At 37.4% G+C, this 26540-nt stretch overlaps 4 protein-coding genes across 5 annotated transcripts; 1 reads left to right on the forward strand and 3 right to left on the reverse strand.

Annotated features, from left to right (window-relative positions):
• Positions 1–4399: 4399 nt before the first annotated feature.
• Positions 4400–5794, reverse strand: LOC126792658 (lysine-rich arabinogalactan protein 18). Its single transcript, XM_050519114.1, has 2 exons — positions 5236–5794; positions 4400–4687 (listed from the first exon to the last, which is right to left on the reverse strand). The coding sequence occupies exons 1-2, from the start codon at positions 5734–5736 to the stop codon at positions 4607–4609; spliced, it is 582 nt and encodes a 193-aa protein (XP_050375071.1). The 5' UTR covers positions 5737–5794; the 3' UTR covers positions 4400–4606.
• A 2007-nt stretch (positions 5795–7801) lies between these two features.
• LOC126795283 (uncharacterized) lies at positions 7802–10030 on the reverse strand. 2 transcript variants are annotated; one of them, XM_050522128.1, is made up of 3 exons: positions 8524–10030; positions 8266–8384; positions 7802–8116 (listed from the first exon to the last, which is right to left on the reverse strand). In XM_050522128.1, the coding sequence occupies exons 1-3, from the start codon at positions 8594–8596 to the stop codon at positions 8015–8017; spliced, it is 294 nt and encodes a 97-aa protein (XP_050378085.1). In that variant the 5' UTR covers positions 8597–10030; the 3' UTR covers positions 7802–8014. The 2 variants fall into 2 exon arrangements, 1 of the variants encoding a protein (XP_050378085.1); XR_007672257.1 differs by lacking the exon at positions 7802–8116 and having other exon boundaries at positions 8524–9285; positions 9376–10030.
• Positions 10031–13497: 3467 nt separating this feature from the next.
• Positions 13498–15569, forward strand: LOC126791274 (uncharacterized). The gene has a single exon (XM_050517710.1). It carries the CDS (start codon positions 13566–13568, stop codon positions 15363–15365), a length of 1800 nt encoding a protein of 599 aa, XP_050373667.1. The 5' UTR covers positions 13498–13565; the 3' UTR covers positions 15366–15569.
• A 673-nt stretch (positions 15570–16242) lies between these two features.
• On the reverse strand, positions 16243–26045 carry LOC126786926 (suppressor of RPS4-RLD 1). Its single transcript, XM_050512884.1, has 24 exons — positions 25834–26045; positions 25617–25726; positions 24197–24960; positions 24032–24076; positions 23733–23834; positions 23571–23651; positions 23221–23287; positions 22691–22791; positions 22478–22585; positions 22070–22140; positions 21894–21950; positions 21586–21694; positions 21428–21508; positions 20999–21085; positions 20151–20357; positions 19116–19447; positions 18880–18966; positions 18687–18786; positions 18027–18118; positions 17898–17936; positions 17674–17764; positions 16991–17088; positions 16586–16892; positions 16243–16486 (listed from the first exon to the last, which is right to left on the reverse strand). Exons 1-23 carry the CDS (start codon positions 25950–25952, stop codon positions 16607–16609), a joined length of 3234 nt encoding a protein of 1077 aa, XP_050368841.1. The 5' UTR covers positions 25953–26045; the 3' UTR covers positions 16243–16486; positions 16586–16606.
• Between the last annotated feature and the right edge of the window lie 495 nt (positions 26046–26540).

Below are 26540 nucleotides of genomic sequence, written 5' to 3' on the forward strand. Positions count from 1 at the left end.
TTGGAAATATTTGAATTTTTAATCCAAGTTGAGCTGGCATAGTCGATTTATATCCAATATTACAAGTTGATTTTTTAATGATTACGACATTAACATCATCTTTATCCATTTATGATACTATTGGGCATCAATGTAAGAAACCAAGATTAAATTCAATAGTTGGTCGCAAAGATTATTTTGGGTTAAATTCAATACCGATGCAAGTTAGGTCGCAAATGAGGCATATATGCAAGTTAACTTATTTTTCAGTACTTTTCAGAAATTACGTGGTAATGTCTAGTGGTATCTTATTTTAATCACCATTTGATATTTAGAATTTAATTTTTAAAAAAAAATCATATTTAAGCTATTTTATCAAAAATTATTTTGGGTTTTTTCTAAAACAATACACCTTACACTCTAATATCATAAACCCTAAACTCTAAAACTCTATATCCTAAACTTTAAATTCTAAATCTGAAATTTTAGTTCAAAATTATCAATACATATAAATATCATTTCACAAATAATAAAAATATGTAAAATTATAATTTTAGTGTAATAAATTCATGTGTCAAAATATAAAAGGTGATGATGACTATTGAACATTGACATGTGATTCTCCAGGAGCACTGAAATTTTTTTCATAAATGAGACAATGTTGTAAAGATTCTCTGGATTATAGAAGGTTATTGATTAGAAATTTGAATCTCAGCTTGTGAAAAACATCCACTAGGAGGGGTCATACCTAAATTATTCATGGAATCATAATGATAGTGATCTATGTTAGCGAGTCAATGACGAAAACGGATTCGATGCACCTTCCGTTTTAACGGTGTATGCACACCAGCCAATATATTTGTAACACGTGGTCTTTCACAGTCTTCCATAAACAATTGAAAAAAGTTCATTTATTTTGTCATTAGATTACTCTTTTGCCCCATTTTCGCTCTCTCTCTCTCTCTCTGTTGAATCAAATCTCGTCTCTCTCTGGGCATCATTCTCGAATTAGTTGGATAACAGCGATGCCGGACCATCATTATCATCATTCTTTTCTTCATTTGATATGTGAGACATTTCAAACATTCATAGTTCCACTCAGCAAAGCTCTTATACAGTTCTACTACATGACATATACCTCAATCGATATTTTCCGATGAGCCGAACAACATACATGCGAGATCTATCTGCTTTTCTCTTTCCAGAAAAACCACAACACGCCGGGAACCGAAACGATGTCGTGATGAGTCAGCGGCTGAGCGGCGACGAGAAGCGGAAGAGCAGAGAGAGAGAGAGAGAAATTAAGGGAGAGATGGATGACTGACGAGGACTAGTCTGAAAATCGCCACTATAATTTCATTGCCCAAGTGATGATTGTGTTAATTTGCTGAAGTAGATGCATAATGAAGACCACTGTTAATGGATGCTGATCATTGTTGCTTGGCATGATGACAACGATCATAAACCCATATACACGTGAGAGAATGATGAATAAGAGGGTAAAAATTGAAACTTAAAATAAGGTATTAATTTGATATCAAAAGTTGAAAACCACGTGTCATCTAAAGCATAAAATTGTGTATACACTCCCGTCAATGACTACTCCTAGGGCTGGATTTGGTAAAAAAACTGATCACTTTTTCCCCCAACCGTTTACCGACCGACTTGTATCACTAATGCGGATCTTGAAACCGTTGCCGAGCCAAAGTGCTACTACACCGACTCAATCGACAACCAGAATTCTCGGTTGGTAACGTTCGATTACCGACCAAAAGTTGAAGGACCTTGGATGAAGGCTGCAAGAGAAGTTGCAGTAGTTGAAATCTTCAATTTTTTTGGAGAAGGTATAGATCTGAAAAGTACAAGGAAATATAAAAATAGATTCAAGGAGGAAAGAACTAGAAATTGAATGTCTGGGTAACTATTCTTCAATTGATTGGATGGAAGGAGCCAATGAGGAGATGAATAGAAGCTTTGTTTTCAAAAGCTTGGATGAATGGAAGAAGGACCGTCACGTGTTCTATTAATTGAAGGAGACAGATATGATAAATATAGTTTTTGTTCAATAAGTAACAAGGAGAACACATTTAACCAAAAAAAAACAAGGAGAACACGTGGTGTAGTGGTCTGAGGGATTGTTGTGCATGTTCCGTCTTCTCGAATCCAAAGCATTATTTATAGCATCCGATGTATATTGTGACACACTAAATTGATATTATTTATTAAGTTGACATCAATCGTCTTTGATCCAAGTGTGATATAATATAATCATTTAATGTTTTTAATGTGTTTTGTACCTTTTCATTACAATTTATATGTTATAATTTAATTACAATTTTACTCTAATAAATTATAAATTTAATGAGTGTATTATGAATTAAAACTTGAAATTTTATTTCATAAAAATTAAAATTACATGAAATTTAACTAACTTAAGTTACATAAATTATAATTAAGTAGTTAGAAAATACTAACATTCATGATCATTTGGTGCATCGACCGACATTTCCGGATAATAATCATCATCAGATGACGAGAACAGCTAGTTTTGTATTTTCTATAATTATATAGCCAAAAGACTATGAAAACTAAAATTAAAATTATCTTATGATGAACGATTTCCTTTTATCTTATTTCATACAAATTAAAATTAAAATTACATGACAACTTAACTAGTTTAGTGTTATAGTATAATATTTCAACAAAAAATATATATAGTTTTTCTTTTTCAAATAATGAAATATATATATATATATATATATATATTTACTAAACAATGGTGATATTAATTTATGAAATTATTCACTAAAATAATAATAAAAAATAACTTTTAAAAGCGGAACCCACGTATGCTATTAGACCACAAAAGTGTGTCAGAAGTAACCCCAAAGAGCTATGTCTAGCCACTTAGGGCTACTTTTGACACACTTTTGTGGCACAGTAGCCCATGAATTGGACGCGGAGTGTGCCACAATAGCTCATGGTTTGGAGAAGGCCTTAGAGGTAAGGGTTTCGACTCTTGCCTCTAGCAATTCTCAGTAGTGCTATGATAACCTATTTTGCAATTGGGCCGAGATTATACATATTTATATTGAAATACGTATACATAATAGAATTTGATATGGTATGGTTTTACCATATTATATGAAATTCTATACCACTACCGTTTCGTATTCTCTCAATTGGTTCGATTGTGCTGTACCGACCAAATACGGCCGAACCTCTGTCTATCGACACGTGTTGATTCGGCTGGTAGGCAATTGGTTGGTTTCGTTGCACAACCCTACAACTGAGCCCAATACTAATGTTGGATCGGAAGTGAAACGTTGGATACCGTTAATGAAATTGTTTGCATATTTTTTTCTAAGAATAAAAGACCAGCGACCGTGCCTCGGATCTTTTCATTATGAATAACTAATCGTGTTTGTGTAATTTTTAAGTTTTGTGAATATGGACTACGTAACAGGTTTGCCCTTAATCCAGTTTCAGGCAACAGTTTTATGTATATAGCAACTCCTTTCTCTTGTCAATCTATGCTTGTATGGCTGACTACTCACAGCCCATCGTGGATCGCAATCAGAATGAAGACTTGCATCAAGAATCGATAATGACTAGTGAGACTTGCAACAAGTTATCTTTCTTTTTGGAATAGAGCCGTTCCGAACTCATTCGTATTACGCGCAACCCTGTCCTTCAAGGTCCTTCAATCAAACAGCTCTTATTGTGCACGCCGGAATACGTTCCACTCATAAGGTCCTTCAAACAGCTCTTATTGTGTAGGGTGGTGTGAATGGTATCCCCCATCTCTTTAGAGGACTGCAACACAGAAAAAAGGGGATACTCCATACATGTTTTCCCTGTGCCCTTTTCTACACTTTTCTGGTAAGATGACTCACAGCAAGCTGGAGTGATTCTTTCTTCTTCATCAAACTAGTTCTACTTATTTGCAAAATAATAATGACAACATGCAAATGGTGAACCGGACTCTATAATGAATTGGGCTCCCAAAGAAGCGAGACCAATGCCTTTGATTTGCCATCGGTCTCACTCTCACCAAACATAATCAAACCAGAAATGACCATAGAATCTAATGTTGGTGACACAATCACTACACAATTAAATACGACACTTATGCTAACGACAAACCCAGTTAAGGAAAATTACTTAACCACCAACCACTAAACCCTAGAGCATCAAATCTCGTGACAAAGTAAATATGCAAAGTAAAAAAACACAAATTACTTTGGCCACCAACCTAAATGAACAGCTGTTACCACTTTACAGATCTAAATGCAAACTAAAATAACAAGCAAAATGCTAAAGTAATTGTAAAAAAAGGACAAAAGCAGTTTGTGTCTCCAAAAGAATACAAAAGAACCAATCCACAAGGCACCACCACCAGTCCACCACCACCCATACAGAGCGAGAGAGAGAGCCAGTAAAAATAATAATAATTCAATAGAGGAAAACAAATGGTAAAAATTAAATATCCAACTCTAAGGGGTCTGTAATAATGGACAAGGACAAGGACAAGGCCAAGGTTAACAAAAGATTAAAATAATAGAGGACCAAACATTACAACATCATCTCTGTGTCCTCCTCGTCTTCTACTCTTCTTCCTCATCATCTAGAACAACAAGGCCATGATCACACCACATCCCAATGCAATGGATCCAACCACCTTGTATTGCACCTTCTCTGCTCCACTCTGCAATTTCCACCAATTTCAAAAACCAAATTCAGATACCCAATAAATAAATTCTGATTTTGAAACAAAATAAAAATAATAATGTTTTAGCAAGGACAGATAATTATATCCATCACAAGGTGCTTGCTATAATGACACTGACAGTTCGATTCTTTACTATGGGTAATTAAGTAATTCACCAATTTTAGCCTACCACCCTCGTCTGCCACCGACGGTGGCGCGTGAGCTAACCATCATCCCGGATCGGCTCATTACCAGATCTAAAATACCGACTTCACACTGTCGCTCCTGTCCCACGCATCTAAAAGCGCGTGAGATAGAACAACAGAAAAGCTAAAACCGGTTTACTGTATCTGTATCTCAGAGACTTGGAAGTCTCTATCTAAGTAGCTACACGAAAACGGTGCTTCGTAACTGTGAGTGAGACTGTGGGAGCTAAATCTCAAGTGTCAAGCAGTTTTGATACATTTGGAAGCGAAAAACCTCCAGATCTGAGCTAGCATTGCGCACATTGCATCAATTAGAGTTGATAAAGCAAGAGTGTATACCTCATCGGCGGCTGAACCGGAAGGACCGGGAGACATGGCGGAGTCTGGGCTAATTCCGGGGGCCTCAGATGGCGGTGCAGGTGGGCTGTCAATAGCTGGGCCTGGAGCAGCTGCAGGAGTTTCAGATGTAGTGCTGGGAGCCGGAGCAGAGGCCGAGGGTGCGACGGCGGGAGGGGAGACAGGAGCTACAGGCACGGCGGAGGGAGTGGGGGCGGCGGTGGGTGGAGATTTGGCAGGTGGTGAGCTGACTGGAGCTGCAACCGGGGGAGTGGCTACTGGAGTTGGAGCAGCGGCGACTGGGGTGGGTGGAGTGGCGGTTGGGGTGGCAGCGGGTGTGGCAACCGGGGATGGAGTCTTGGGCTTGGAGGGAGCGGCGGCGGGGGAGGTAGTCGGGGCGGCGGGAGTGGAGGGAGATTTGGGGGAGGCGGCCGGAGCTTGGCCACCGACGCCGGCGACGATAATGCAGATGAATGCGAATGTTAAGGCGCTGCTGCGATCCATGGCGAGAGCTCACAGTCGCAGGTTAGAGAGAGAGTATTGTTATAAGAGAGTGAAAATGAGAGAGAGGGAGAAATAGTAGCGATGATAACCGACAGCGTATATATAGGCGAAGAGGGTCTAACGGGAAGAAGAGGGTTAATCTGGACGGACAAATAAGGTGGGACCCGGGGAAGGATGGGACCTGACTAGCCGTTGGATCAACGCGCACAGGAACGAAGAGAAGGTTCGGACTTTGCAGGGGCCCATGAGGGGTGGCGCTGGAGTATGGACTCGACACAGACTGGCTGGGACCCACGTAGGCCCGCTAATTATTATGTGAGACGTAAAGCTTAAGAGGGATTTTTAACAAAAAATAATCACACGGTTTCTTGTCTTTAATCACTGCGTTGATGAAACTTTCATGTTTTAGGTCTACTAGTTTTGGTTTTTGAGCATCTAAGGGTCCTCTAATTTAAACTTTAATGTCCATATTACTTTAAATATTTTGATTCATTCATCTATCTTTTGTTCGTAATTTTTATTTTAGGGCATTTTCTTTTTAGTTAGAGAGTAGAAGAGATTCACCATCATTTAATTTAAAAATTAAAGGTTCATAATTAATTTTGTCGGAAATTTATCCTGACCGAATTAACGTGCACATTGAGGTGATTGAGCTAGCCTATAGCTTCCTGCCCAATGCTTGGCCCTTCTTCTAAGGAATTGTTGTGTAACGAGTGATAATAAAGTAACTAAAACATTCTTGTAATTCAGTTATATTTGTAGTCCAAGTCATTTCATTAATGTATCAATGTAATGCAAACAAATATTCATGTCCTACTCCTTGTATCATATATGTTGTTATATATGATGTCGGAAAGTTGAATTAAACCGGGTTGTAATGACCTTCTATAAATTTAGTCATTCTGAACAGAAAAAAAAAGGTTTTTCGAATCAAATTTGTTCCTCAGTTCCTTCATTGAAGAATTATTGTAAACACAAAATGTTATGGTGTAAATGAAACTTAAGCCACTATTGAAGGACTGGAATGGAAATTTGGAAGAGATTAAGGGAGAGAACTCCACTGACACAAGTCCACTTAATCACACTTTGGCTTTCGCTCGTGACTTTCAATTTGTTACATTTTTTATGTGTTTTCTACAATTTGCGGTTCTGTTTACAGCTGGATATGTTACGAGTAGGGTCAGTCGCCAAAAAGGAATGACAACCCAATAACCCGAAGGCACGAAGTCGCCGTGGCAACAATTGTGTGGTGGCTCCGGTAACTTTAGCCCACCGACAAAACCGTGGTCCCCGCACCGTTCTGTCTGGGAAGCTGTGCCCTGTAATCACATATTTTGGCAGCTGGATTAGTAGATCTTCTCCCCATTTTCTAATTTAGCAAATTTCCCACCCACTTATTTATTTTAATTTCTTTTCTATTATTCCAGATTTGGTTTTTGTTTTTGGGGGTCAGTTAATATTTACTTAAAAAAAAAAGTTAATATTTACTTGCTGTCACGTTTGTTAGTTTGTTACTATGTTCTTGATATGACATATAAGAGGACAATGAGGAATGAGCTGGGTACATTGAACACATTTGATCCTCTACCTCCCTTAATGTTGTTTTACATTATATGATTGGGGCATGATTGATGATATAGTTTGGTATAATATGATTGATATTGTGTGGTTAATGACTTAATGATTTGTTACCAGCAAACCCTATAATGTTCCAAAGAAGACCAAGTCTAGGGGTGATTTGCAGGTTTTTTTGGGGTCAGTTGAGAAAAAAGATGTAGATGTTGACAATGCTTGAGTTTACAAGCCTTCAATATTTTTGGCTTGAAGGAATGGTGTGGCATCACCCTGATGTTGGTAAGGTGCAATCTATGCACCCGAAAAATGCAATAAAGGAGTTGATTATAAACAAGTTGTAGAATGCGAATAATTTTTTTTTTAAAATTACATTAAATGAACGTCAGTGCTGTGAATACTCTCACAACACTAAATTGTTGGTCGAAGTTTTAAATGACGAAGCTGTCACAAAATACAACAGAATTTATTGAAGTTAAAGACAAATGGAAGGACATGCATCTTTGAAGATATGAACGGGACATTCCTTTAGTTCTCCATAACTTTAGGACCATCAAGTATCATATTTTTGCCTCTGAAGTTATGAAGTTGAATCACATTTGGCTTGACAAACTCGAAAACAACCTCGTCTCCGATTGAAATCTTGAAGTCGTTCCAGCTTTGGCACCAACCTTTTCCCAGCTTGAAACGACCATCTGTGGTGACTTTAGTTAGTCTCAACAATCTGTGATCTCATTTTTCGATCTTGAAGCTTTATAGGCTTCCCTCCCTTGAGGCCCTCAGCTTTCACTATTTTATGTGGTATCGTCTGCAATTTCAATGTTATTGGCATTAGTAAAGCCATTTTCGATCATCCTACAAGTGACTGCACTAAAATGGTTCATGAATCCCGTTCACAGTAGGAAACATGTGAGAATTGATCTGCTAATGAATTTGAATTTTGAAGTAAGTACTTACCATCTCATAACGTCTAAAATTGTTCAAAGTTTTCATGAAACATGAATACTTTGACTTGAACACCGTCAATCCAGTTGGTGTTTCTTTAGTTACAGCCTTCTCAGACATGACTTGATCGCCTATAAAAAGCCAAATTGATTCAAGATTTAGAGTGAGAAATGTTCTTCAGATATTGGCCAATAAAAAAAAAAGAAATGTTCTTCAGATACAAAAGCACACACTAGAATTACTAGAAGTGGCCAACAGAGTACAACTTACTACTTCCATCAGCGAGACTTCTCCTCTCGGTTACTTCTAGATCCATTTCACAGGCACTTTCATCATATATCATGACATGAAACTTAAGCTTCCCAGTATAATAGAAAACCAAAAAGTCCCCTGCTTCCAAATGATGATGCTTCACAAATTTCTGTCAACCCTTACAGACACTACACCACAAACATTCATTTATAGCGTTTTTTTTAACGCTATCATAGGATTCCATAGCATTTTTACAAACGCTATGCCAGCCCCCGCTATAATAGACTTGGGGTATTCTATAGTGTTTTTCAAACGCTACGGAAAGTACAACATCCATAGCGTTTTGGAAATGCTATTGTATTAGTTTTTTTATAACACTTCATAAACGCTATCTAAAATAACTCATTGCAATTATTAAACGCTATGAGTAACCTGCTAACTACCATATATGAGATGTGGATTATATTGTCATTCCATAGCATTTCTATGCTGCTATGCATCCTGCATCTATTAATATTGCATATGTACACCAAGTTTTTCACATGAAGAATAGACCAATTTCATTAAAAGTCTCAAAGGTAACAATTACAATGTGACAGTAGTAAAATTACAATAGCAATTTATATCTCAGTCAACAAGGATTTGTCCTACGTACTATCCTAATGATACAGATCTTGATATCATCAACCCACCAACAATGGTCTTGGGGTTTCTTCTAGTTCTCCGCAAGAAACTTAGCACAGTGATAAGTGATTGATAAAATGATGATTTCTTGGCAGTCTGTACAAACAAATACCTTTGGTTAATTGAAAGATAAACCAAATGAGGGACAATAATTTGTTGTTAAACTATAATGACAAAGTGACTGACCACATAATGAAAATCTAATGCGGTAGTTGTCCACATTGGTCTGCCATTGATCTGCTATACTTCTCAGAGCCATGGAACTGCTAATCAAAGTCGATTAGCAAGTTCTTGCAACAACAAAAAAACTTTTGAAAGAATAATTACTGGATAATAGATATTTGATTATGTTTTCTATAGCATAATAAAAAAAGATAGCCAAGTATTGTTCACGGCCAAGAATTTGATTATGTGCGCATCCGAACCATAACTCAATAACCCAAATTGTATTAAACATGGTTCATTGAGGTTTCAAAGTTTGCAGGTCAAATAGAGAGTGATAAATAGACGCACATAATCAACAAAGTAGAAGACATGAGGTTATACAAATTCAACTGTCAGAGTCACAAAATTTCACAATTCAAAATACAATCGAACTCGCCCAATCTAGAACAGGAGAAGGAGAGAGATTAGAAAAGTACAAGCATCGCCTTGATCGACGGAAGAGATGGCCGAGAGCCACTGTAGTTTGGAGAGGACGTCGTCGCAATTGAGAGAGGGAGAGAGTAGATCTAAGAGATGATGACTCTTTGGGATCTTTTGATATGCATTGGAAAACGAGGAACACGATTTCGTGGCTTTGGTAAGTGATAAGGAATGAGTTGGTTGGGCTCACCACGCCTCTCATCCGTGTTCGAAATTCATGTCTCAATCACGCTGCTTGACAATTTGAGTAATTGAGTAAGGATTGGTTTGGTATCAAATTTAATTCAATTTCGTTGATTTTCAAGAAATTCGAGAGCAATTTTTACGATTATGACTAGTATTTTGTGATTCTTACATATGTACTGGCTGTTACTGATATTCAAGACCATATATTAACTGAGGGCTTTGGTTTCTGAAGAGCATTCTCACACGATTAGAGGTTAATGGGGTTGCTGGGTTATGTGTGGTTGAATTACAGGTAATATTTGTATGTGATAGGTTGGTTATCATTCTGGTATAGTTGCAAACATATTTCATCTTTCAGGAGTTGTTTGACTATGAATTGTCAATCTGCATGCCATTTGAATTAAAATTGCATTGGGTTAGATGCTAATTACTTGGAGATAGAACACTTCACTAAGGTGGTGTTTCCCGCAACTTGTCCACAAAGGTCGTTGGCATTCGCTGCAAAACGTAACTGCATCTCCGCTGACCTTACACGAGAATATATCTAGTGGATGTATTTAGGGTACCAAATGAAAACAAGGGCACAGTGATCTCACATAAAGAACACACTTGAGTATATCTCAGTACAAAGAATTCAAATTGTTAATACATCATTAAGCACTAGTCACAGAAACCAGTTAGTCAGAGTGCTCGAAAGCCTTCTATTATAATAGTACCACCTAGTCACTGAATAATTGAGAAAATGGGTCGAGGTTATGTATAATTCTTCTAAACTTCTCATCACTTGTTCATCCAACAAAACCAATTCATAATCAGCAGTATGTTGCTAAGTATTACCAAATTATCAAATTGAGGCAACATATGACTAGAAATTTCCTTGGAAAACACAAAAGGAGCTGAAAATCTTACCATCTGCTGGCAGAGGTCACCAATGAGGACCTAGAAAAATGCTGGTTTACCAGCTGCCATTTAACTTGTGTCAAAGAGTAGAGAGACAAACTGTAGTAACTGGTTCTCCGAGGTACCTGCAGCTATATAATGAAGTCACAATAGTTTCATGTGCTTCCAGGACTTGCATCTTTGTAAATTACACTAGTAAATAAAGGATCAACAGCTATAATGAAATTTAAGAGCATCTTGCATTGTGCAAATAGATAGTTACATTTCCAACTCACTCAGGTTTAGTGATAATTTTACATGGATTCTTTGACATTAAGACGGATTTTTAGGCTCAATTCTCTCCGTCTCTCTTGTACCCTCTTTTGTGGGTTTAGCATATAGAGTTTAGGGATGAATATTAATCAAAAGGCAGAAGAGCCAAACATGGGTAAAGGAAAGCACAACCAGAATTTGAGTGAGCAGATGAACATTCCTAAAACAAAAATATAAAAGAGGCTTCACCTTGAAGAAGAAGAAGACCAGAAAATGCAGAACTCTTAAAGTCCTAGTATGCAAGATAGATAAGTAGGAAGAAAGAAGAAAAGGAACAGAAAACAGTAACCAAGTTAACAGTAGATATTGAACCTGAAGCCTCAAGCTGACAAGCTGCAGCAGAAGCCTTGCAATACCAACTGAGGATTGAGGAAGATAAGAACAAGTAGCAGGGGAAAATATAAGACCATGAATATAAAAAGAGAAGGGCTGAAATGAAACAGAGCACAAGGAAATGACCAGCAGAGAATTCTTCAGAAATTAATACCGTTTCAGTTGTAAATCAACTAGAACGTTCCCATTCTCCAATGCAATTCGATCCAAACCAAACTAGTCTGACAAGACTAGTCATTTCTGGTTTCTCTTTTGGTGCTTCTCTCACTCTGCTTATATCATCCTTCATATAATTACACACCTGCTTCAGGTGTAAAGTCACTCTGTCACTCTGGTTCTTTATGATTCTGAGCAGACTTGATTTGATTTTCTGATAGCCAAGTTAGACTAGGTTCTACCCTTCAATTGTGGCCCTCAGTTGGCTCTTGTGGTTTATTTACCTGTGGTTATTTGTAGAGATGAGACATGAGAGTGAGTTACATATATGTATTTGCAAAGATCAAAGACGCAACATGGTCTGGTCATCTACAAATGCATCTAAGTAATAACAGGGCAGGTAAATTTCTCTATCAAATTGAAACGTCTATATACTATATAGTAGGTTAGTCACACTTAGGTTCATTGTAAATTATAGTAACTTAAACTACATGTCTACATATTACAATGAATGACAACACTACCAAATGTTCATTGTGACCAACTGACCATATTGTATTGTATCCCAAGTACTGTTCTGTTTTTGTTTGAAAGCATAGATGTATGTTACAAGGTGGCACCAACCCTCAGTCACGAAGAACTATCTTAAAATGGGTCTCTTTGGGGTTTTTTCTAATTTTCTCAAAGATATCTATGAAAATTTATACTATATGTTTCTTTCTTCTCCGACTAAACTATTTGTTATCTCATCATGATTGTAAGGAGGAGCTTCATTTTTAGCAATGGTGCTCGTCTCCAGCCTCCGGCTCTTATTCAAATCGCCGGTAGTCACCTACTATTATTAAAAAAAAAAAAGACATGTGATGATCACTGTGAAACAAGCAAAGAGTTCGAACTAAACAAAGACACGAGTATAACTGTATAGTGACTATAATCACACTGAAAGGCTTTCAGAATCTACTTTTTCATAGGAAGAAAAAGAAGAAATGCATCATCAAGCCAATTCAGCACAGCCATAAAGTGGAAGTATATGTTCTGTCTAGTGTAATCATGGTTATCATGCTCATCCTAGATTTTTCATATGGCAGCCGCAATTTGTTGGAACGAGCGCAGTTGTACTCGCATTTTGCTATTTTGAGTTCAGCCTAGCTAAAAAGCTGGCACGCCAAGCAATTTAAATACTCAATTCTTTGGTTTGATATGAAGAAGATTGTTTACTTCACTTTGAAGCTAGTTATAGAACTGAAAGGAGTATATGATGCCTGCAGTACTTAAAAGTAACCTTACGAGATCTATCTTTTAAAAAAAAAAATTAGAATGCTTATGAGATCTATCTCAGTATTGCAGATTTGCAGTATATGTGTACATCACACCCTCATTATGACACTACTCCTGTTTGTTAAGAACTTAAAACACTTTGGGGAAGATGATGATAGTGCTTACCATGCAGCCAATTACCAATTATATTAAGGATCATTTAGCCATTTGGCTTAGAAATATAGGAAAGCAGTGAACTTGCTTCACCTAGTCTTCCTTGATTTAGCAAATCTAATGAATGAATGGGGAAACATGTGACAAGCACCCGTTTTAAGGAAAGATGACAAACAGTACCTACCTCTAGTCAATCATTACTCATTAGTGTGCAGGTGGTTCAGCACAGTAGAACTACTTGGTTCAGTTGGTTATCCTCTCGATCAAATTTTCATTTATATATACTTATGTTATATAAAGTTAGTTATAGGAGACTAAACATTGTTTCATTTACTATAAGTAAAGCCCCTCTTTTCTGATGCCCCATTGCCCCCAAAACCTAACACAGCTTAGCACCAAAACTTCACCCAACCATGGAATCACTGTTCCAAAAGAAAAGGACCAAAAACAGTCCCAAACATCCATCTGAGCCCTTGTGTGCTAAACCCTCTTGCTTCTTCTGCACCATGAACGAGCCAAACTCATCCATCAGAAAATCCAAAATCACTAAGTTCTTCAAGGACTTGCCTCTCAGAAATGACCAAGAACAAGTACTTGCACTAAGCTCTCTTTGGAACATAGCCATGAGGCAACCTGATGATCCTGAATTTCCATCCCTCGGAATCTTCAAATGCATGGCAGAGCTCATCAATAAAGGCATCAACGACAGAAAATGGCTGCTGAGTGACCAGAACATCTACATTCCTTACTATGCTGCTCATATCATTGGCTCTTACACCATGAACAAGGCTCAGTTTGCTGACAAGGCTTTGAAACAAGGGGTAGTTCTGCCACTAATGGAGTTGATGAGAGGTAAGATCACTTGGGTTGAGCAAAGAGTGGCAGTTCGAGCTCTTGGTCACATGGCTGGTCATGACAACATCGTTGAGTCCATTATTGCTTTAAAACATGAAGTGAAGATTGTCGAATTAGCTATGAAGATAGCCTCTACATGTTTGAAGAGGGTGTACGATCAGTTTATGGGATTGGAGCAGTCGCAAAGATTGAAGTACCATAGTGATTTGATAACAAGAGGGCTTGGTGGGTTGGAAATTGAGAGCAGAAAAGCTGAGGAATGGGGTAGTCAGCTTCAGTGTTGGTCTTTAAATCTTCTCAACTGCTTTGTGACCAAAGAAAGTTGTTTAGGTATGATTTGTAAGAAAGAGTTTCTGAATGAAGTTTGTGGGATATGGGGTGGTTTAGCAAATCCAAACTCACCAGGTGGAATTGGATTGTTGAAAGCAGTGTGTCAAACCAAGTTTGGAAGACAAACTGTGGCAAATTCACAAGAAGTTATAGAGAGATTATGTAATCTCTCAAGGTCTTCAGATGATTGGAAACTAGTGGCAATTGATTGTCTTTTACTACTCCTCAAAGACCCTGATACCCGAATCAAAGTCGTGGAGAGTTCAGCAGTGTTTCTTGTTGATTTGGTTGAAATGAGAAAGCTAAAACTAGGAGACAGAATCACACAAATGCTTTTGCAAGACTACCATAAAGTCAAGTATGGGGATTTTAGATTGGGGAACAAGAAAGCTGAGAGAGCATTGGAGGAGATATGGGATTTGAAGGTTGAGAGAAAAAAGAAGGAGAAGTTGATGTCAAAACAAGAACTCAAAGAGAGAAACTCAGAGGTGGGGAAGTTGAAAAGGCAAGGGAATATGAGTTTTCGGGCAGGGAATATTGAAAAGGCAGTGATTGAATACTCAAAGGCACTGGATTTGTGCCCTTTGAAAATGAGGAGGGAAAGGGTTGTGGTTTATAGTAATAGGGCTCAGTGTTACTTGTTGATGAAGAATCCAGAGGCAGCCATTAGTGATACAACCAGAGCTCTGTGTTTGTCATCGGGTGCGGCGAGAATTCAGGGTAAGAGCCTATGGAGGAGATCACAGGCTTATGAGATGAAAGGGTTGGCAAGGGAGAGCTTGATGGATTGCTTGGAGTTTGTTAATGGGAGAGTGTTGATGTCCCAGCAGGGAAAAGGTGGGAGAATCCCATACTATGCAGCACGGATGATCAGCAAGCAGATAAACGCCACGTGGATGTATAACGAACTTGAAGATGACTCCTCTCTTACAGGGAAGCCTACCATTGCAGAAGAAATGTTCACTAAAAGAAGAAGAAAGGTGAAATGGGAGAGAAGAACAGAAGAGGGTGTTTATGCAATGACATGATAGGATAGGGTGAATTTCACATTTTCTCTTGTCGATTGTTAACATAACAGTAAATGCATATTATTAGAGAGAAATGATAAGTAACCTCTTCTCATATGTAATCAGTGGTACGTTGCAATCGAATCGACGTGATTTCAATTTCAGTTGTCTGAGAGTAACAATGAAGCTTTGCTTGAAATTTGAATTTGATGTACCAAACCTGTGTTTTTTATCCTCCACTTTCTAAAGACCGGCCAGCTTTCTTGATTAACCACTTTGGCACACTTTAGCTACTAATACCATTATTAGATCCTAATACCCACATCACTTTTGGTTTATATGGATTTCTACCTAATTCTAATTGCGTTCTTACGTAAGAAGAAGACAAAAATCGTATGGATTCATTATTAGTGGAAAGATTAGTATGTCTGGTGGTTAGATACGACAGGCTAAGCATATCTCTGATTAGATTTGGTTGACAAAACTAATCCCAATCAGAGCATTATTTGTCACCCTACAGAATAGTTTAGTTGTTAGTGAGGCCGGGAGAGATGAAATCTTAGATTTCATGATCTTTCGGCTCAACTTCATGAAAATGGCACTAACCATTTCCGATTGACCTCAGTTTATTTTAGCGCCAAGAAATCATATTACCATCATGTAACTGGAAGAGGTTGCGTGTTCCTCCTCGTCATCGGCTATGCTCGCCGCAGATGGTTAAGAAATTATTATCTTTCTGTGAGCCGTCAGATGAAATGAAGTAAAGATTTTTTGACAAGATGAGATTCATACAAAAACAGAAAAAGAAAGAGAACGCAGGATCAAATTTAATTAAACTATATGAATTCTGATTCAAAATTTTGGGGTTTATTTTATATCTTCAGGTTGATGTGCATAAAAGTTAAAATCAACATGGTCAGGATATGATACATTATTCCTTGTGAAGCGAAACAATGGAAGCATGTTAAATACATTTGAATGCTAATCAGAAAACAAAGAAAATTACAAATTATGTACAACAAACAAACCATAGAGCATACATTTAAGCCGGTGTAAGATTTGCAAGCCTCGAGCTGTCCGATTTCTCTGTAGAGCAAGACTCCAAGAAAAATTTTGTTTACACTAAAGTCTCTTACAGACCGCTGCAAGAAAGTTGGTATACAAAATCAGCACAAAATTATTAGGACAGAAATGATGCCTTCTCAAATGGCAACAGTGACGTACTGATGAAGTGGACTTACCTCTTCGGGACTGCTCAAAGCTCAATCATAAGTGCTTAAAGCAGCAACAACCGAACCGGTTGTTTGAAGAGTCGATCCCACGTCCGGATAATCTTTCAAGGATGTTGTTACCTTGAGAGATGGATACAACCAACTCTTGATCAATTCTACAAACATTCTCGGATCAACGTTCAAAATGGCTTCCCAGTCCACCTGTAAACCTGGAGGAATAGTTCCTGTGAACTCCATATTAGCAGCAAGAAGTAGTCCAAGCATAACTGTGAACCCAACAGCTGCGGAGCCTCTTGAAAGGGGCATAAAATTGTACCTGAAATACAATTACATTGAGATATACTCTTTCTTATGACCATATTTCATCATAGGACAAGGCATGCCAAATACAGCGAAAGAGATCACATGTTGTACCAGTAATATGTCATCCTCAAAATTGCATCTCTCACTTTCTCAAGCACATTGAAGTCGGTAGACCCATAATTTTCCCCGCAAAAGGCATTACAAATATCCTGCAGGTCCACAATTGGCAGATGAAAATGTTATTAGTTTATTCAACAAAGCATAAAACGAAAATCCAAGAGGATGACAGTAAACACCAAAAGAAACAGGAACAATAGCCCATACAAATCTGTTGTCAACTAGCCAAAACCTGTTCATTAGCACTGGTCTAAAGTTCAGTTATCCAGAAGACTAAATGTTTTGGATCTCTCAAATACCAATTTCTGCTTATATACAAGTGAAAGCATTTGCTATAACTCGAAGAAATGCATCAACAAGGGAGTTCACACTTGTTTAGATCTGCTGGGTAAGCATTACATATCTGTACTGACCAAAAGATTCTACAAATAGGGGATGGTAAAAGGTATTCCAGGCATTTTCCATGATATAACTCATATAAGCATTCCTTTCTTCACAATTTGCTGCTCATATATGAGGTAACAAAAAAACTGTGGAAAAACAAAATACAAAAGATGCACATGAATATGCTCTGATTGGAGAAGGCACTAATGTAAAACTCAAGAGTCCAGCAGAATAGAGTATAGCTAAAATTAAATATAACTAATTAGATCATGTAGATGGGCAAGGTAACATACTTCCCATGCCATCGCCATTTCTGCATCAAATTCATCCCATCTAGAAGGTGTACAAGGTGTTCTGATCGCAAAATCATATTTATGCTCCGCCCTGAAAAATGATTTTATATATCCAGATATTTGGGAACAAAGAAAGTTAATTACAATGGAGAATAAACTACAAACAACAGAAATGGAACAAAAAGGAAGATAAAGTAGCAAGTAAAAGAGTAAATGTGCTATACAATTTTACGAGGGTAATCCTCGTCCCTTCAAGATACTTCCTGAAACAAGAAAGGTTAACCATAAATTAGGCTTGACATGCTATTTTTTCTACTGGGAGAACATCAGACTTCTGAGATATGGAATTTTACCCCTCAAAGGCAGCGCTATTGCACCACGTAGCCAACCAGAAGTCCTCACCAACAGCTCTGTACAGATCAGCGCAAGTTTTTGCACGCATAATCTACACGTGTAATTGCACTAGTAATCAACTATCCATACATTGAAGACATAATTATTCAAAAATGGGAAAGCTACAATTTTAAACCAAAACAGGGAATAGGTTTCTCGAGAATGTAACAATCAGTTACTGTGACAGTTACTATGTTGCACATTTCAATAACCAAATATCAGTAAATTCCAACTCAAGCCATCCAATCCACACCCACAACTTCGCAAACTGAAAAATCAATGCTTAAAACACCCAACCGTCAATTTGAAAAAAAAATTACTTTATTAATGCCTCAGAGTAGCTTTCCAGGTAAAAGATTTCAAAAGAATGCTAGTGAGTAAAAACTCTTAATGACTCTTTCAAAAGGTGATTCTTGGAAAATTTGGATTCTGTTCATTACTGCAGACTGTAACTTTCCCACCAAATAACAAGATAAATTAAAGAAAAGAATTCTGCCTCCTGTTTTTAACTAAATGAATATGTCCATGGCTCTTTTTTCTTTTAAATTAGAATTGATTACACAATTAGAGTAAAATATAACATGTTCAAACAGTATAACTGATGGATTGGAATAACTCACATCTTGCAATTTCCCGTCCCTGGATAGATCAATCAGGCCATCTGCCTTGTTATGCACATATAATCTTTCCTTCATGATAGTCTTTGCGACATCAAATGTCCTGCCACATAACTCAAGTGATATGAGAGAGAGAGAGAGAGAGAGAGAGATCTGAAACATTTTAATACCAAATAGAATAGTGACAACCCTTTACCTTTCAAAATTTAGATAATAGCGTACAACCTTTGCTTGTCCAAGGATAATTGGTGTATGAGACCCAAATCCAGCATTAAATTCTTCGCTGAATTAAAGAAATGCCCCCATTCACATTAGAAGACAATAAGACTATATCATTTAATCATTAAAAAAGTGAATCAAATGTAGTCCAACATAATGTTCTATGGGTATTGAGCATGGAGATGATTTGAAATGAACAAGCCAACAATGTACCTTAACTTGTTAATCCACACAACTGGGTCACAAGGTTCAGAAATCTGCCGCCATTTGACAGCCACCGAATAAACATCATGCCATGACATCATAAACCGACCAGTTGATTTTGACTGTGTAATGCTATAAGAAGTTGCGTCTGAGGAGCTGCTAGTGCTACACCCAGTACCACCTCTATTATGGCTTTGCAAATTGAATCTTTCCCTTCTCCTCGGTCTCTTGCCATTCTTGGACGTGCTTTTATTCGAGTATTTCCATTCTGCTTGAAAGGAACGCCACGCTTTGGAAACCTTCTGTGCAACTTCAATAGCAGCCAATCCTGCCATACGATACTGGGAGACATAATGCAGATAAATTAAGAGAATTATTGATTGAATATTCCGAAGCCCTTTAACAAAGCAAGGAAAATTAAAGACCACAGACATGCATCGAGTTATTTAAATGTTTCACCTAAAAAAAAGTTATGTATATGTTAAGTTGAATGCTTCAGACGAAAAAATAATGCTAAATCAACCACCTAAAATGTCTAAAAAAATACTAACTACACGATGGTTGTGAAGAGAACAATTAGAGAGACCCACTCTGGCACTAAAACTGATTTGTATGTATCTCATCATCAAATCAACACTAGGGACTATGGTGTCCCGATAATGTGGACAAGCTCCACAATATAAACAGCAAGAAAGAATATGTTGCTTGATGCACTTGTGGTTTAAAAATTCAAAAAATACTACTGAATAAGTGTAATTAATGGATCATACATTCTATTTAAATTTATACACGAGAGGTGAAAAATCCAGTGGTTCAAATTCACTGCAACATTTGCAGCTGCAGTCATATACTGTATAAATGCCTAAGTTCTTAAATTTTAATAACAAACTAACTGTAGTTTAATGTCTCCTCAAGCCAATGGATTTAATTACAGAAAATAATCATTCATACTACATATTGGAAACTACTCAAAATAGCAAAGAAATGCAATTAAGAAGTATACAGCTGAAATTACTTTCATACTATACTTGATGATAAAATCACCTGTCGTCTATTTGGTAAGAAACCAGGGCAATCATATTGGATTTTCTTCCCAATGCAATCAGCAGCTTGCAGAAGAGCGGTACTCTGCCTTGTCATTGAAAACTCTAGCTTTTTAAGCTTGTTCTTCTTTAAAGATTCACGCAAAGGGGGTTGACGATAAACCTTTTCGCAAACATTCTTGGGGTGCAATCTTTTGCACCAGTACTCCTGAAAATAATGATGAAAGAAAATATACATAAAATAGAGAGCTAAAAAATATGGAAACATTTTGGTGATGAGCCTAGTTTATTGATTTCAAAGAGAATGTGGTGGCATCTGTTGTAATAGCATGATTGGATACATAACCAACATAAACTGCTTTTTCAACATATTGGTCTCTGTAATCGTGCGCAGATTCCTTGAGCGGATCCCACATGAAATTGAAAGTATTACTTGTGAATTAACTACAGTAATATTTTGGCCAGACTCACTAATACGGAAAAAAAAGATCTTTTCAGTTCATGTTGTAGCTTCTTCAATTTTTTTTTCCGATTGGAAGAATTGTATTAGCAAGGTAATTGTTAATTTTTTCACATTTCAACCTCATCACTCATCAGTACACAGATAATTGTTGGGAGTGGCTTCCAGAGTTACCAGTTTATACTTTAACTAATGACATTCATATCTCTTATATCTTGCATTATTACTTAAAAAATGACAGCAGCAGGCTTTATCTTTCAGTAGTATTTTGCTAAATAATGGAAGTTTTCTGACCTGACAAGCATGTACCACACCCAAATGATTTGGCCAAAATAAAAAAATCACAATCAACTCGAATTAATTGAAAAGTAATCCCCACAAGTTATCACCTTGAAAAGAGAATCAATATCTCCATCAATATCAAAGCAGACAAATTCACTGTTGAGTTTTGATGCAGTGTACAGAGCAATCTCTTTCTGAAAGCAAAACAGAATCACAAATTTAGAGTCCTATTAAACAGTCCAGGATAAAAAGTGACTAGCTTAACTTCAACCTTAATGCTTAATCAAGCATCAGATTTACTCGTGAAAGCAAAAAATGTTTATTCTAATGTGTAAGTAAATGAGATCCAAAGTTTAGAGTTTCCAAGGTTGCAGAATGTACATGCTATATGAGAAAAATGGATATTTAAAACAGCAGTACTGCACTTAATACTTTATTACTTTTGAGTCCCTTGTGACTATTAGCAATTAAAACTGTGCTTAAAAGTGCAAGACATTGACATAATATAAGGGATACTAATTCAAACCAAAATAAACCTGGTAAAAAGCCAGGCATTGCAGCACAAATTTCTCCATCGAGTCTAGTTCCAAATCTAGCACGGCGTCATAGTCCTTTACCTGCGACCAATAGATCAATGTGAAATGAATTACATACAATTTGATATTTTAATTGAACCAAAGAAACATTATAATACCGCTGGTTTATATTCTCCTATTGCATGGTAGCAGGACGCCCGCAAATACAGACACTCGATATTTGCACTCTCAATATTCAACCCAGTTGACAGCTCTTTTATAGCTTTGCTGCAATATAAAATCCAGCAATTAAGAAAACAGCTGTTATCGTATATGCAACTTAGCAGTAAGAAGATATGTATGTATGTGTGTGTGTGTGCAACTTATGCCCTACAATATCGTACAAACATTTTTTGTGCACATACTGCTTTATGGTTACGTCATACAACAATGAAATTTAAAGATAAAAGGATTTTGAACCACATACCTGTGTTCTCCCATCCCTTGCAGCAGTAGACCTCGCAAATGATATGCTTTGGCAAACCTTTCACATTTAAAATAGGTAAATATCGTAATATTAGTAACAGCATTATCAATAAATCGCAACCTAAAGGTAATACTGAACACTAAAATCGAGGGTGATTGGTTCAGATAATATGCTACCTCCCATCAATTTGTAGAGCTTGGTTAAGACAATCGAAAGCCTTGGTTGGGTTTGCCATATCTTGATAGAACTGCAACAATCGAGATGCCACAAGAACAATATTTGTTATAACAGCTTAAATGCACCAAAAGGGAAAATCTTTTTCGTTCTATTGTTGCTATAACTGCAACCACCCACACTGCTCACGAGAGCAATACATGTCCCAAGTATATATACATGTATGCAACTATTGACATATTTTAATATCTAGATGAGCACTATGCCATTACTGAACACTTGGTTCCATGAGAAAGTGCTTATTAGCACCGATGCCATTGAGTTGAGGAATAAGGATGGGCACATAGATCTACACACAGAGTGATTCATGAAATGATGAAATTCATTTCCCCTGGTTAAACAATGGTTACCTGGGTTAGCTGTACCCGTGCCTCAAGGAAATTCTGATCCAACTGAATTGCTTTTAAATGCGCCTTCTCAGCTCTTTTATATTCACCAATAGAAGATAACGCCAAACCCTAGGGAATCCAATAGAAGGTTAGTCAAAATACATGGTATTTCCAGGTATGCTACATGAGAAATACCACAAAACAAAATTTAAAAAATTCATCTTTTAGACTCACCAAATATGTGTATGCAGATGTGTTATCCTTATCAAGTTTCACGCAGGCAGATAGGTCTTCAACAGCAGCATAGAATTCCTTGAACTTGAAATTGGCAATACCTGCAATAAATTATAATATTAAGGCACTTCACTTATCTGAGATTGTCTATTAACATGAATTTATAAGTTATGTCTCCTAACAAATTTGGTTATACTAAGTTACTAACTATCATGTTATTAGTGTTCCTGTAGTATCCATGTCTTACATAGTCAGCTTTCATTTTATAAAAGGTAAGAGTCTCGACAACTAGAATTGCAAACTTCTACAGCTATTATACTATCTATTTTTGTACACATTCTTATACGTATGTTCATAATAAGAGTTAACCCAGATAAGCGGTAAGAAAATGCAGATAAGAACCTAAAAAAGTATCCAAACTCCTATGAATTTTATCATACAAGAAAAAAGGTAGTAACATCTTTAAAGAAACTGATGAAACATAACTATAGATTTAATAATAAAAAAGGTCCTGAGTTTGAACAAGATACCCCTTTCATGTAGAATATCTGCTGAATTAGGTTCAAACTCTAATGCCTTTGACAAATCTTCAATTGCCTGGAATTATGAGGGAGTAAAAAATGAAAGACATAATTACCACGATTAAGTCAGATAACTGGTGTACAGGCAGGCCCAAAATTATTACACATAATATAATAAAAAGATATCTTGCCAGTTTGTCTAGTACCAACCATTTTCCTTAATTAAACACAAAAGTAAATTCTTCCAAAGGAATAGAAACAGATCCCTCCACTGATGATAATACAAAACATAAATACGCAAATCTAAATAAGCAGCACAAGATTACAAAGAGAACAACAATTGCGAGTAGCATAAGCACCTCGGTAAATTCTCCCAGAGCAGCTCGTGCCTGCCCTCTCCGTTTCCATGCCTCAGTGACTGCTGGATTTGTCTCCATGGCCTGCAAGATAAACCAGATCAGCTAGCATACAGAGCCAAACTATTTTCTTTTTTTCTGTCAGAGAGATTTTCTAGTCAATACCTTCGTAAAATCAGCTATTGCAGCTGTAAGTTCTCGTTGGAAAGCATATGCTGTTCCTCTTCCTATTAGTGCCTCTGGATAGTTAGGATCCTCTTTTAATATCTGTGCATATGGTCATATGATGCTCAATAGATTGCTAATGGACCCAAAAATAATAAACTAACTAAAACAATCTCTGACCTCTTCCCATCGACACACCAGTAAAGATAAAGGGAAAGGAACGGAACTGATCAAAACTACAGATGGGAAGGCAAGATTCACAGAGCAGACAATTTCAGCAGGACTGCGTGAAAGTTTACCTGGTCAAATATAGAAATGGCATGAGTATATTTCCCTTCATTAACCTGTAAAAAAAGGTACATAGAATATTCAACAGAATATTAGTCTCATAATTCTGCCAATTGATAATGGACTAACTGTGTGCTAACCAAAAAACAATACCAAATAAAGGTTTTGCTGCTTACCTCCGCTATACCCCTTGACAGTCGAAAATCCACACTTATTGACTTGGACTTTGAAACTCGGGTAAAACAGAACTTTTTATTTCTCTTGGGCTCGTCACGTAATTCAGATTTACTACTTAACTTGGGCGGTGTGAGGGGAGTTTCAGCTAAATCACTTGATTTACCACAAATCATGGGCAACTTGTTGCATCTATCACTCAGGTCATTACATGCTTCAGAGTCATTACTCGATTTTCCGTCAATATCACGATTTTCATTCATTTGGCTATCAAGCTTCTTCTTCCCTCTGGCTTTACCACCTATACCATTGCATTTGTTCTCATTGGGCTTGCATTCAACCCCTAATGTGATAGGTAATCCACCGAAGCTATCATGGTTTCCATTCGTTTGGCTATCAAACTTCTTCTTTCCCTTGGCTGTACCAATTTCTCCATTACACATGTTATCAATAGAGTTACTAAGAACCTCAGTGGAAATGGTTGATTCAGTGTGTAATTGTGATTGATCACTCAAATTACTTTGATCCATACAAGTTGCACTTGATATCCCATTCACATTTGGTCTCGATTCAGATGAAAGTGTAGCCGACACCGCCTCTGTTGCTTGGTTTTCGTGTCCAGTTTTCTCCTGTTCTACACTTGATAGGAGCTCTTTCAGCTCTAGCAATTGCTTCAGATCTGCAGACTGACGCAATGCATGCTCATACCCTTGCTCCCAAACCAAAATAGCATCCTCTTTCCTTCCAAGAGCAGAAAATGCACGGCCTGAGTTACAAAGATGGCAAGAGTATATCACCCAGGACGATTATAGTGATTCAACTACAAATTTCTTTACATATATGTTGCTAAGATTATCCACTCGAACTAAAAAAAAATAACATTCCTCAATAACTGTACACCGAGAGTTTATATATCCAATAAAGCATTGTAAACTTGTAATCCTTTTTCGTTCTTTTTTTTTAGAATGTGTTAACTTGTAATACTGACAAATTTAACTTTGGTAAATTACGACAGCAGTTTCAGTGGCATTTCCTCATGTTACTGTATTATCAGTTTAGCACATACTTCAATCAAAACTTCATCCTCTCTCACGCTTAATACGCAATCAGGAATAAACAGCTAATAAAAAAGAAGATCAAATTGCGATTCCGATGAGCTAACTAGTCACTTAATTCCAAATGCCACACAGCTTAATTTAAATTCAGGCTACAGAGCTGGACAGTGTGCCTCTGCGGAATAGTATGACGTAATGCCAGCATCATAAAATGAAAACAAAAATCTGCAGAACCGACGAGTTTAAATTTGTATAATCAGAGCTTATTATGAGCTAATTACCCTCATTATGATAATCTCGTGAAGCTTAAAAGAAATTTGCAGAAGAATAGTAGGTCAAATTAAGCAGAAATTGATCGTAGACAGACCTTTGAGGATGTAAGATTGAAGAAGCGCGGGGTCGAGCTGAAGCGCCCTATCGCAATCCTTCACCACATGCTTGTGCAGCTCCAATTGGCTGTAGCAGAAGGCTCTGTTGCTGCAAAGCCACACTCAGATCGATCAGTTGAATCGAATCGGAGATCAGTGTTCGGCGAGTTTTGAATTGAATTGAAACGCAGTGAGCGAGAGAGAGAGAGAGCGAACCAGATGTCCTGGATTGAAGGGGAGTGGCTGAGGAGCGAGTCGAGGACTCGGATGGCCTTGGACCAGTCGCGCGAGCTGCAGAGCTTGGCGAGCTCGATCCGCTCGGAGATTGCTGCCATTTCGCGGTGGCCGGAGCGAGTTGAGTCGGAGGGATCGGGCGGAGTTCTTTCTACTTATTCAAGTGTGAATGTGTGTGCTTTGCGATGCGTTTGTTCGTTTCTAAGCATCAAGGGCTCTGGCGCAGGAGGAAAAGGTTTGGGTTAAAATATGGAGAAGGGTATAGTGGGAAGGGCAGGGTAAAAAACATCAACTGAGTAGACTGACGAGTACAGCATTCCGCCCACACCTGTGGGCTTTGTATCCAATTATATTGGGGACGTTGGGCTTCAAGACCCAAGTCTGTGCCAATTGAGGATACGATATTATAACAAAAGTTTGGAGATCGTACACAAATTGCTGGAAGCGAGAATCAATACACTCCTTGCTCATACTGAACTAATCCACGATCTTAAGCCTAAGATTTGTGCAACATGGAATAAACAAAATATATTGGGGAAGACAGTAAAAGTAAGGGCAAAATGGTTGCCTAAATGATGTGGTATTACAGTTTTAAAGTTAGATTCATCCCTATAAATAAAGATCGTAGACAAATATCGAATTCACGATCTTTATGACTAACTAAAGTCATTTTTTTGTTTTATATACAT

Source organism: Argentina anserina, chromosome 1 (genome assembly GCF_933775445.1).
Source record: "Argentina anserina chromosome 1, drPotAnse1.1, whole genome shotgun sequence".
Taxonomy (NCBI): domain Eukaryota; kingdom Viridiplantae; phylum Streptophyta; class Magnoliopsida; order Rosales; family Rosaceae; genus Argentina; species Argentina anserina.

What these genes read in the sequence shown, in the direction of transcription:
- LOC126792658 (XM_050519114.1), bottom strand. Translation starts at nt 5,736, where the DNA reads ATGGATCGCAGCAGCGCCTTAACATTCGCATTCATCTGCATTATCGTC. An exon ending in CCGGTTCAGCCGCCGATGAG is followed by an intron (nt 4,688 to 5,235) that starts GTATACACTCTT and finishes TGGAAATTGCAG; the next exon opens with AGTGGAGCAGAGAAGGTGCA.
- LOC126795283 (XM_050522128.1), bottom strand. Translation starts at nt 8,596, where the DNA reads ATGATATATGATGAAAGTGCCTGTGAAATGGATCTAGAAGTAACCGAG. An exon ending in AAGTCTCGCTGATGGAAGTA is followed by an intron (nt 8,385 to 8,523) that starts GTAAGTTGTACT and finishes GGCTTTTTATAG; the next exon opens with GCGATCAAGTCATGTCTGAG. An exon ending in ATTTTAGACGTTATGAGATG is followed by an intron (nt 8,117 to 8,265) that starts GTAAGTACTTAC and finishes TTGAAATTGCAG; the next exon opens with ACGATACCACATAAAATAGT.
- LOC126791274 (XM_050517710.1), top strand. Translation starts at nt 13,566, where the DNA reads ATGGAATCACTGTTCCAAAAGAAAAGGACCAAAAACAGTCCCAAACAT.
- LOC126786926 (XM_050512884.1), bottom strand. Translation starts at nt 25,952, where the DNA reads ATGGCAGCAATCTCCGAGCGGATCGAGCTCGCCAAGCTCTGCAGCTCG. An exon ending in AATGCCTGGCTTTTTACCAG is followed by an intron (nt 21,086 to 21,427) that starts GTTTATTTTGGT and finishes TTTTGCTTTCAG; the next exon opens with AAAGAGATTGCTCTGTACAC. An exon ending in TATTATCTAAATTTTGAAAG is followed by an intron (nt 18,787 to 18,879) that starts GTAAAGGGTTGT and finishes GTTATGTGGCAG; the next exon opens with GACATTTGATGTCGCAAAGA.